The sequence below is a fragment of the Gossypium hirsutum genome, chromosome A03, assembly GCF_007990345.1.
Source record: "Gossypium hirsutum isolate 1008001.06 chromosome A03, Gossypium_hirsutum_v2.1, whole genome shotgun sequence".
NCBI lineage: Eukaryota > Viridiplantae > Streptophyta > Magnoliopsida > Malvales > Malvaceae > Gossypium > Gossypium hirsutum.
The window spans coordinates 37,198,225-37,209,358 of NC_053426.1; the positions used below are offsets into that span (position 1 = coordinate 37,198,225).

The following is an 11,134-nucleotide window of genomic DNA, read 5'->3' on the forward strand; positions in this document are numbered from 1 at the left end:
TAATGGCATTAGTGGTACTTTTTAAAAAATGCCATTATAGGTCGAGCATTAGCATCGCTTTCTGAAAAACGCCGCAAAAAATTAAGCACAACGTCGTTGTTTTCTATGAGCTTTAGTGGCATTAGCGGCGCTTTTTGAAAACACCGTATAGACCAAGCATTAGCAGCGCTTTTTGAAAAACCCCGTAAAAAATTAATTTAGTTTATGGGTTATGGTTTAGTATTTAGGGCTTATAATTTAGGTTTTTTGGTTTATGGTCTAGGATTTATGGTTTATGGTTTAAGGTTTGGGGGTAAATATGGTGAACTACTTAACTTGTGTATCTTGTATTTTTTTATAATATAAATCTAAATAAGATAAATATAAATTATTATTTTTAAAACTATATATATCAAATGGGTTAAATCCCAAAGCATACATGAACAATGGTTTAGTGTGCAATGGGTTAAATCCCAAAAGCATAAATTATGAACACAATTATTGATATAACATCATTTTATATTTATATATTGCATACATAATTAAATATTTATATTTATTCATATAAAAATATATTGATGTATTTATTTTTTAAAATGTGTATGATTAAATCAAAATTAAAGTTTCAACTATACATTTAAACCACAATTAGAATTTCATGTCTACAATTACACATTAAACCGAAATTCATATATAATTCTGAGATGTATCTCTATCAAAATTTAGGTGTATACATATAATTAAATATTTAATTATGGTTTAAGGGTTGTGGTTAAAGGTTTATGGTTTAAGGTTTAGGGTTTAGGGTTTATGGTTTAGGGGTAGGGGTTATGATGTAATATTTATTGTTTTGGGGTTTAGGGTTTATGATTTAAGATTTAAGGTTTAATGTCCATGGTTTAAGGTTTAGGGTTTATGATATAATGTTTATTATTTTCGGTTTAGAGTTTTGGTTTGGGGTTTATGGTTTAAAGTTTATGGTTTTTTGTTTATAATTAAGGTCGTAGTACTGTTCATGGTTTTAGGGGTTAGGCTATTAAGGTTTAAAGGTTAGGGTTTTGATAAAATAACAAAAAATTAAATTATTTTAGGGTTTAGGTAAGCAATAAGATTCTTTTTAATTACTTTTATCCATTGTAATATATATATTTAGGGTGTAGGTTTATGGTTTATGGTTTGAGATTTAAGGTTTAGGGTTTACTATTAGAAATTGAAGCAACATTTGGATTTGACTGAGAAAAATTTTGAAAGTAAAAACATAGAAAAATACATGTCAAAAATGAAAAAATAAAATACTATTAATTAAAAAAATTTTAAAGTTTTTTTTGGGTATATGACTGCTTTTTTTAATTTATATATTAATTAATTTCTTATATAATTGTAAAGAAGATAATATTTATTTTAATATATTAAAATTATCAATATTGTTTAAATTATTTAAGAAATAATGATAAAGTTTATATATATTAAACAAAATAAGTGATTTTTAGCGGAGCAAAACGACATCATTTTGTGTAAAGGAAAATAACTTTTTGTGACGTTTTTATTAAAAACACGGCAAAAAGTAAGCAATAGAGACGTTTTTATAAAAACGCTGCAAAAAGTGTTACACAAAACGGTGCCATTTTGTTACCCAAAATACCTTATACTTTTTCCCAAAATGGGTTCCCCCCTTCCCCCCGAAACCCCAAAATTTGACATGAAATCTTTCTTTTTTCCCTCCTTTCTTTTTCCCAAAATCGGTTCCCTCCCCACTCCCCAAAGAAATCCTAAAATTTCACTTGAAATTAGTAGAAGCAATGAAGTTTATGTTACCTTCTCTACTTCACTTCTCCAATAGAAAGAGAAAAAACCCTAGCGGCTACACTCTTCTCTCACTTTCTAAACTAACAAAAGAAAACAATCACGGAAATGGAGTTTTCTCAAGCTGACTTCGATCGCCTTTTAGTCTCCGAACACACTCGTAAAATCTCTGAAGTTAACTACGCCAAGGACCCTCTTGATGCTGAGGTTCCTTCTTTATTTCTTTTCCTTTCAATTTTTTTATAATTCGTTTCTTTTTTTGCAGTTACTTTCCTCTGTTAATCGATTTTAATAGTAATAAGGTTATAATTCTTTTATTCTTATTTTCTTCTTTGGTTTGAGGTTTTTTTTAAAAGAAATTGTTTTACGTATCCTATTATCGGTTAAAAATGTTGCAAAATTTAACCAAATGGGGAGGGGCTTTACTCGAATTAGCTCAATTTCAGACTGTTTCAGATGCAAAGCAGATGATAAATGGTACTCTACCATGTTCTTGAGTTTATTCCTATTATTAGTCATCCATTAACATATATATGTTCTTGAGTTTATTCCTATTATTAGTCATCCATTAACATATATACTTAAAATTTGAAACAGTGTAGTATTCTGATAAAATTTGCTCACCAAGGATGATTCTAAAATAAAGTGAAATGAGGAAGCGTCATCCAATTCCAAGATTGGATAAGTATTGAAGAAAATCCAAATATCGTAGGAGACTAACGTGGCGGCTACTTGGTTAGCAACCTAGCCCAGTTGGAGGAGAAATGCCCCCAAACTAAAACAAATCTTATATAAACACCTATTTTTATCATCTTCTCATTCATATTAATCTTCAAGACAACAACACCTCATCCATCGTTAGTTGATTTCTTCATCATCTCATCTCTTTGTTTCAATTCAATCCTTACAGCCTTTTCTATATCTGCTGAGGTAAAAAAAAAGAAATCTTGAATTCTTCTTCTTTTGGTTTCTCAATATCAAATATGATTTGGGTTTCTTCTTCTTCTTCTTCTTCTTCTTCTTTACTGTCTTGAATTTATGATGATCGGATTCTTATTTCTTTTTTATTTAATTTGGAATTAAAGGATATCTTAAATTGAATTTGAATTGTTGTCCTCCTTTAAAGTTTGTGGTTTTTGTCTATGGTAAGGTCTAAAAATAGGGTATTAGCTGACTTTACATTATGATGGTTCTATAGTGATATATCAGCAGATATGACTAAAAGCAGCTTCAAGATTGAGCATGATTTTGGTATGTTACTGCTGATCATGTATTAGCTATTCTTTGGTTGCTTTTCATTAATTTATGGATTTTTAATATCCAGAGAAAAGGCGTGCTGAGGCTTCCAGAATCAGGGGAAAATACCCTGACAGAATTCCAGTAAGAATTCATCCTTACCCTTGTCTTTTTCCACCCTTTTGACTTTTTTTTCCTCTCTTCTTTGCTGATGTTACAGAATAATTATGATTGTTCCACCACTTGTCTACTCTTTGTGCATTCTGTTGCTTCTTCATTTTTTTCTAGGTATCCATTTTAATATTTATAATTGATTTTTGTACAAATGAAGGGTCAAATGATTCAATTGGCTAATTTACTGAAAAGTCTTGTTTTTGTTGTGTTGTAAGTTCTTCTCTTGTCTATAAGCTTTAGAGTTTTGAGCCTAAATCAAGGCTTTGCACTACCTTCACCTATTTGCTTGTCTAACTTTTGCTTTAAGTGTATATGTTAATGGATGACTTTTTTCTTAAGACTTGTCGTGGTGTCTTTGCGGCATTTTGATATATATATATATGATTATATTGCCACTTGTTCAGTTCCTATCCAATCACTGATAAACTTTGTGATACTTTGGTAGGTATGACCAAGGTGCTTATTTGTTTTTACCATCATATGTCATCCGGACACATGGAATAAAACAACAGCGTGAAACTGTTAAAAGAACTCCAAGGAAGCAATTAGAGCTTGTTTTTGAGGTTTTAAATCGTTGAGATTTATATTTATATCTCTATGTTCTACACTTCCAAGTGTCTGCTTATTTCATTTAATTTAATATGTAATTACATATTTTATTATTTTTATGAATATTTATTAAATATTATATTATTATTTTTATATACGATTGTTGTTTTAATTATATAATTGAATAAATGTATAAATTTGAGCTTAAAAAAGAGAACAGTTCTGATAAATTATTGTTACTCACCAACTTTATATCACTATTCAGTATAGCCTCTTGTTACAATGATTCTATTATTTCTTATGCATCAGGCCCTGGATACACTGGGAAACACCAAATGGAGGATAAATAGAAGGATTCTTGGAGTAGTAGACAGATTATGGGTTAATGGAGGCCGTCTTGCAGACTTGGTTGACCGTGAAGATGTTGGTACATGCCAAATATTTGAATTTGTCCGCTGCTATAAGATTTGATGCGGGCTTATTTAGTTTTTTTTTTTTACTTTAGCCCATACACTTGGACTATCATATTCCCATATCTATGCCTGAAAATGTGTTCAGCATGGATGTCAAACACCGACCAAAGAGTCCCAACAACTTAGCTATAAAAATTAAATTATTAACTTTGTACTGCATGTTTCAGTCAAGTGTGTTTCATTCCCAACCCAAATCTATCATAGGAGCCCCAGCCTACATTGCACCAGAGGTCTTGTCTAGGAAACAATATGATGGGAAGATAATTCTTATTCCCTGTTTCTGTACTTTTTGGTCTATAAGACATACTATTCCGAGTTGAGCTGAGTAGAACTTCATATGAATGAAAACTTAGAGACTTTTTGGAAATATCTAGATTGTAGATATTTGGTCTTGTGGGGATACTTAGATACTTTTTGTGATTTTTTGTTGTTAGTGTTGTGTTATAATTTGTTCCAAAGTTAGATTTCAAATCCTTAGGGCACGTTTGGTTCGCTGTATTGGATTAGAGGTGTATTGGATTAGAGGTGTAATGGAATAGAGGTGTATTGGATTAGAGGTGTAATAGCAAATCAACTGTTTGGTTGAATGTAATGGAATAAAGGCGTAATAGTAATCTTGTGTTTGGTTGAATTGAATAGAGGTGTAATAGCATAATGGAAAAACTAAAATGACTAGAATACCCTTAGCATAAATTTGTTTAGGTAACTGATTATTGTTATTATTATTAAATTTTAATAAGATTATTAATATAAATAATAAATAATTTAATCATATTTTAACATAATTATTATTAAATATATTTTTTATAATATATAATTTGATAAAATATATGAATTTATTAAAATTATAATATATAATATTATAAAATATAATTTAAAATAATTATTATTAAATATAATTTAACAAAAATATATAATTTACTAAAATCATAATATATAATACTATAAAATTATTATTATTAAATATAATTTAACAAAAATATATAATTTAATAAAATTAAATATTCTTATGATTGTATCAACAAACTTCATCAATTTCTTCTATCAAATATTAAATTATTTGAACTTGACTTTGAATAATGATTTTATGATTGTTACTTTACCATCAGCAACCCAAGTTAAATTTACTTAACAATATAATGAATTAGGGTTTTTCTTCATATTCCCAATTATGTATTCTGTTTCCCAGTAATGAATTATGTATTCAATTTCATTTTTGTTTCTAGATTTGACTTGCAGCAATTTTGGTCTTCAATGTTGTTTTCTTCGTTTATTTTAACTTTTTTTTTGTTATATTTTCTGTAGAAAGATGGATTTTTTATGATTAAACTTTTAGACATGTTTATTTTCAATTTTTTCCACGAGCATTTAGATAAGAAAAATATTAAAACTATTCAAAAGTTACTTGTTTGCTTCAAAACGAATTATATAAGGACTAAATTGCTCATTTTTATATTAGAGGACCCAATTTGCTCTTGAAATTCTAATAGTTTAACCAACAAAAGTCTTACATGACCTAACAAAAAACCTCTCCAACTAAATTGCACGCATAACTTGTTTAGCAAAGTTCATTATATTGTGATACAAGAAAACTGATCTGAGGCAGTACATGAACTGTCCTCTTTCTCTTCCAATGTTCGGCACAACTCATCTACTTCTTCCCTGCATTAGTAAACTGATCACTTAATTTGCTTATATAAAATTCAACATGCAAATACTATACACATTCTCTTAGACATGCTAAAGAGTAAAAACTTCAAAACATGGGGCATATACCATATACACACTTCTAGACATGTTCATTAGAGGTTTAACACTACTTTCTTTGTTTTTGGTTTGATTGCAGTTCTTTATGGGACACATACTTTCTTTGTCAATGCGAAGATATCACCTACTTTAGCCTCAAATCTTTGAACAAACATTTTGCAAATTACATGGCAGGCAGTGCATTAACTTTTCATATTAAAAAAACCATGCAAATGATAAAAGAAATCCACAAAGTTTCTAAACATGTTCCATTCCAACACAATCAAAACCGAAGCATGTGAACATAGCAGGATCTTGAAACAGAAGTAAGTCATGGCATAAAAAGACAGGAAAATGCACAAAGAACAAATAAGCACAGATGTGACTACCACACAAATGATGCAACTAACAACATCAGTAACAAAACATGGAAACCTTAAGTTTAGTTGTTAAAGTGACATACTTGTCTTGATTAAATAGGTCAATGATCTGTGTTCTTCCATTGTCATGGTTGAAAAAGATGAAGAGGCTCCAATGCATAAGCCATATTCTACTCTGAACTTGGTTCAAAGGTGATGAGAAGCTCTGCAGCAAAAAGACCAATAAATGAGTCAACGAATAATCGGAAAGCAAATTGTCAAAATAAAAACCGAATAATCAATGGGGATATAACCAAAACCTTGGAATCGATTATTTCTTTCAAACGATTAAGTTCTTCAAGAGCAATATCCCAGTTTTGCATCAGTATCTCGGCAGCAAGCTTCCCCCACAATGCACTCAAGCTCCTTTCGTTGTTAGTACATAAACCTACAAATCTGCCCCTAGAATTCAACTTTCAGAAGCTATCAACCTACAAATATATAAACAAGGCAGGCTCAAAGGAGATGAATGCTGAATTGGCAGCTGTATTAAAGCAGCAAATCAATCAATTTTAGTCAGCTGAGATTTGTCCTTTTTTATCAGTATATGGCATGCAAACATAGCTGAAGTAGAGTCTTCAGAAGATTTCACCTATAAGTCAGCCAGTATCCAGTCAACTCTTGAACTGGAAAAAACCAATTAGCTAATCATCAAAGTGGAAGACATTGTACCTTATCAGGAACATTCCTAGGCATCGGTACTGCAGAAACATATCTCTGGATGAAGAATTTGGGAGGGCTAGCAATTGCTGCAGAGGTCGATGAGGTCTCGGCCCTGTCAGCTTGTCCCCGACCATAGAACTTGGCAAAACGATTGATGAGTGAGATCTTCTCTAGATCCTGGCATTCCAATCTTAAGTCCAAGATTGAGGATCTCTTGTCCAGACTACATAACAAAATGAGGAACATTAGAAGACAACCAGCATGACAACTGCTTAGGGTAAAACCAATAGCGGGAGCACCATGGGGCAAACAAAGGATTTCAAATATATATATATAATGTAACTAATAAATAGTGATATAAAGCAAAACCTTGTTTCCAACTTATACATTACTTGTAAGTATATTAAAAAAATTGAAGACGAGATATTATGCATAAAACATACTGGTAAAAACTTGATCTGGGTTACCTCTGTAAATCATTTTCCAACTTCTTTGCAGTGATGACAAACTGTTCCGCAGCGATGACAAACTGTTCTGCAGCCTTTAAGATGGACTGCTTTCTCTTCTTAACCTTTTCAGGGAGGCTAAAAGCAGGAAAAAAAAAACAAAAACAAAAACAAAAGCCGCATCAGTACGATAGTAGAAAAAAAATCCCCAGTTGACAGTAAAAAACAGGATTCAGGGGTTTCAAACATAATTAACATGTTCTTACGTGCTTCCACTCTCAGAAGGAACAGCTTTATCACTTTCACATATATATGCTGAGCTGCATGCTTCTCCTAAGCCTAATCTGGCAACAAAATAGACCACAGTCTCATAGTTTTTTATAGCATCTGCAGAAAGAACTGCTCTTGGAGGAGCACAATGTAGTTGCTGCATAAGCTGTGTTGTCAAGATAAGCCTTCTTTTTGATCTAAGCACAGGCGGCCAATCTTCAATCATTTCAGGTTCGTTTTCAGCCTGTGATATCAAGATCAATGTCCTTAAGTGAGAACTGTCATAGTTCAAATAAGGAATAAACTAAGATCAAGTATGGTAGTTTGACACCAAACACACCTCAATCAATCGATTTGCTGCATGTGCCCATCCTGCTTCAGCCGCACTGCGATCAAAAGAAAACCTCAACATAATTCCAATGAAGAGGAAAGCATAAAGAAAGTGAGAGAAGAGAGCAATAATTTCTGTACTTCAGCAAATTGCTAATGGGAAATATTTCTGTTTTTGGTTATTGATATAGTATATACACACATATAGAGACACATATATTACATGTGCTGTTAAAATTGCAGCAAATTGGAAAATTATTCCAAATACCTGATGTCCTGAGGTCTTGAACGACCTTGTGTCACTTCTCTATGCCATGATACAAGCTCAAATGTCATACTTTTACGCTTTTTGCTCTCATAACAATCAAGTTCTGATTTGGAATACCGGGAGGAAGTAACTGACAGGAGATATGTCCACTTGCTATTGGCATGAGGTTTGAATTTTGCCGGGTACCATCCAGCTGACTAGCATCAGCAGCATTAACCTGCTCACTAGAATCAAGAGCATGCAAATTATCAGAAGGCCAACCAACGATAAATCCTTTGTCTGCAGCCTTCATTGTGGCAATTTTCTGAGCATCATAAATAGGCAACATTTGCCCCTTTTTAAATGCCCCGTACTGTTCCATCAGAAGTTTCTGCATCTGGCATTTCAGATGATTGATTGCGTTCAGAAGAGCTTAAGTGTGTTGCAGTACCAGGTTCCCTAGGTTGATCAACCTTTTGAAGAAGCTCCAGCATATTTTGACTGCCAAATTTTAGAATATTCAAAGAACAAAAAAGGTAAATTAAGGAAATCAGCACAACATTAAAAATAAGGAAAATAGAAGAGCCAGCATTACCAAAACACATCAACAAACAACAGACAACAGTATCAACAATATGCATAATAACACTACAATTCAATAGCCCCATCCATCCATATTAAAGCAAACAACACTATCAACAAACAACAGTATGCATTTCTTAAGCCTAACCAACAACAGACAACAGTCATCAATTCTTAAGCCAAGGCACCTTATCAACAAACAACAATCATCAATTCTTAAGCCTAATCCAAAAATTGTTTCTCCGGAACGGAATGCTGTCCTATGCAGAAGAGTATACATGCAATCGGGGAAAACTACATTTCAATCGGACATGCAATACAAACAAAATAACCATGGAAAACTAACCTGTAAATGAGAAAATCAGGGCACAGTGAGATGAAAAAGAACTTGTAATGAGAAAAGGGGAAACCGATTACATGCAGTTACCGATTAATGAGAAAAGGGCACTAACAAGGCAGTGATTCAAATCTGCTAACATGCAGAAAAAACAAAAGACAGTAACAAGGTTGATAGAGAGTTATAAACCTACCTTTCAGTTGCAGTAACTCAGAAATCAGCAGAAACTGGCAAATCGGCAGAAAAGAAAAGAAAAGAAACAAAGGGAGCAAATCGACAGAAAAGAAAAGAAAATAAACAGAGGGCAGAAAAGAAAAGAAAAGAAACGAAGGGAGCAAATTAGAAGAAAAGAACAGAAAATAAACAGAGGGCAGAAAAGAAAAGAAACGGAGGGAGCAAATCGGCAGAGGCTAGAAGGAACAGAAGAGAAACAAAGGGGAAGCTGATGGGAGGGTAAAATAGGGATGGTTTACTAAAGCGGCGCCTAATCTGGGCAAAAGGGATGGATTACAAATCGGTGAATTTCACCGATTAAGTCAGTAATGGATTACAATGGTATTAGCAATACCATGAACCAAACATAGGAATAAGGGGGGATTAGGTGGGGCCACTGATTAGGGGTGTATTGGCTATGCCAATACACCCAACCAAACATATTGTTAGATTTATAATTAGGGCTTATTGGATTTACTGGTATTTTTAGTCAAATCTAACTGTTCATCAGACCCTGATATTGCCTTTTGTGCTTGTAATTTTAGATATTAGAACTAAAGAATAATTTCTATATAACGTTAAACAACAGTAGTGTAGCATGTTTCTGTTCTACTTTTTGCAAATTAATACTATTGTTCCTTGTTAAATAACTGAAGCATTCCATTGTATTGTGAAACCTCTAGTTTTTCTTGATATGAATTAACTATGGAATATTATTTTCATTTTCTCATATATATGTATTTGGTGATGCATTTATTGCATACAATTGAAATTCTTTCAACAAAAGGATATTCTTAGATATGGAGGTTAGTTCATTTAATTCCCTCTTGCTCCTGAGCCTATGCAGTTATGCTGTTCAGTTTTTTTGTTCTATCTGGTTATCAGCAACAATGTTTTATTTCTCTTTTGTTGAAACAAATTCTGATTCTTGCTTTATGGTGGCATTATTAAAAATTTATCTTTCCATATCATAATTCAAAGAGACCAGTTAATGTGCTTTGACATATGAGGCTTTGAGGGTTGACTAAGTGATTTCATTGCTAGCCTGACTTTGGTTTACAGGTACATACTTTGGCTTTCTATTCCGGTGTTTTGGATTCTCTGGCGGTTGAAATGAAAGCATCAAAGGAACTCTCTAAGTCATATGCAGGCATTGCAATACTTTGGCTTCATCTAAGCTTGAACCAGCCCTATGTTGTATATTGTTTCTTCTTCTTTTTTGATCTTTTTCCTTTGATTAATGATAGGTGATGATGATTTGGCATTCTTTTCTCACCAGGATGAATTTTGTTTTAGAAATAGTAATACTTTGTGAGTGCCTATGCGCGTGTGTGTGTTTTTTATGTATTAAATTACATATTGAATCAATGTTTATGTATTAAATTTAAATTCATTAATTTTTATATTTAGTTTTAAAGTTAAAATTTTAATAGAAAATTTAATTTAATTTAATTAATATTTTTTATTTATCCTTAAAAGTATATAGTTTAAAGTTCAAATTTTAAAAATTAAACATAATATAATTTATCATAGAAATAAATATTATTTAATTAAAATAATTTTTTTAAAGGTCATGTTTTTTAGCGGCGTTTGTGAGAAAAGCGCCGCTAAAGGTTTGTTCTATAGCGGCGTTTGTGGGAAAGTGTCGCTAAAGGTCATGTTTTTAG

At 31.9% G+C, this 11,134-nt stretch overlaps 2 protein-coding genes across 7 annotated transcripts; one reads left to right on the forward strand and one right to left on the reverse strand.

Moving 5' to 3' along the window:
• The first annotated feature begins 1,645 nt into the window (after positions 1-1,645).
• Positions 1,646-10,870, forward strand: LOC107887426 (DNA-directed RNA polymerase 1, mitochondrial). Of its 6 annotated transcripts, none has more exons than XM_041098229.1 (6): positions 1,819-1,989; positions 2,981-3,033; positions 3,107-3,162; positions 3,638-3,755; positions 4,051-4,164; positions 10,530-10,870. In XM_041098229.1, the coding sequence occupies exons 2-6, from the start codon at positions 3,025-3,027 to the stop codon at positions 10,716-10,718; spliced, it is 486 nt and encodes a 161-aa protein (XP_040954163.1). In that variant the 5' UTR covers positions 1,819-1,989; positions 2,981-3,024; the 3' UTR covers positions 10,719-10,870. The 6 variants fall into 6 exon arrangements, with proteins under 6 accessions (XP_040954147.1, XP_016667153.1, XP_040954163.1 ...); XM_041098225.1 differs by lacking the exon at positions 1,819-1,989 and adding an exon at positions 2,181-2,712; XM_041098213.1 differs by lacking the exon at positions 2,981-3,033 and having other exon boundaries at positions 1,646-1,989.
• On the reverse strand, positions 5,730-8,846 carry LOC107932543 (uncharacterized). Its single transcript, XM_041098211.1, has 7 exons — positions 8,357-8,846; positions 8,099-8,144; positions 7,755-8,002; positions 7,510-7,626; positions 6,640-7,265; positions 6,424-6,545; positions 5,730-5,876 (listed from the first exon to the last, which is right to left on the reverse strand). Exons 1-5 carry the CDS (start codon positions 8,422-8,424, stop codon positions 7,031-7,033), a joined length of 714 nt encoding a protein of 237 aa, XP_040954145.1. The 5' UTR covers positions 8,425-8,846; the 3' UTR covers positions 5,730-5,876; positions 6,424-6,545; positions 6,640-7,030.
• Positions 10,871-11,134: the final 264 nt, after the last annotated feature.

What these genes read in the sequence shown, in the direction of transcription:
- LOC107887426 (XM_041098213.1), top strand. Translation starts at nt 1,891, where the DNA reads ATGGAGTTTTCTCAAGCTGACTTCGATCGCCTTTTAGTCTCCGAACAC. An exon ending in AGGACCCTCTTGATGCTGAG is followed by an intron (nt 1,990 to 3,106) that starts GTTCCTTCTTTA and finishes TTTAATATCCAG; the next exon opens with AGAAAAGGCGTGCTGAGGCT. An exon ending in AATACCCTGACAGAATTCCA is followed by an intron (nt 3,163 to 3,637) that starts GTAAGAATTCAT and finishes ATACTTTGGTAG; the next exon opens with GTATGACCAAGGTGCTTATT.
- LOC107932543 (XM_041098211.1), bottom strand. Translation starts at nt 8,424, where the DNA reads ATGACATTTGAGCTTGTATCATGGCATAGAGAAGTGACACAAGGTCGT. An exon ending in CCTTCTGAGAGTGGAAGCAC is followed by an intron (nt 7,627 to 7,754) that starts GTAAGAACATGT and finishes TCCTGCTTTTAG; the next exon opens with CCTCCCTGAAAAGGTTAAGA. An exon ending in TTGGAAAATGATTTACAGAG is followed by an intron (nt 7,266 to 7,509) that starts GTAACCCAGATC and finishes TTTGTTATGTAG; the next exon opens with TCTGGACAAGAGATCCTCAA.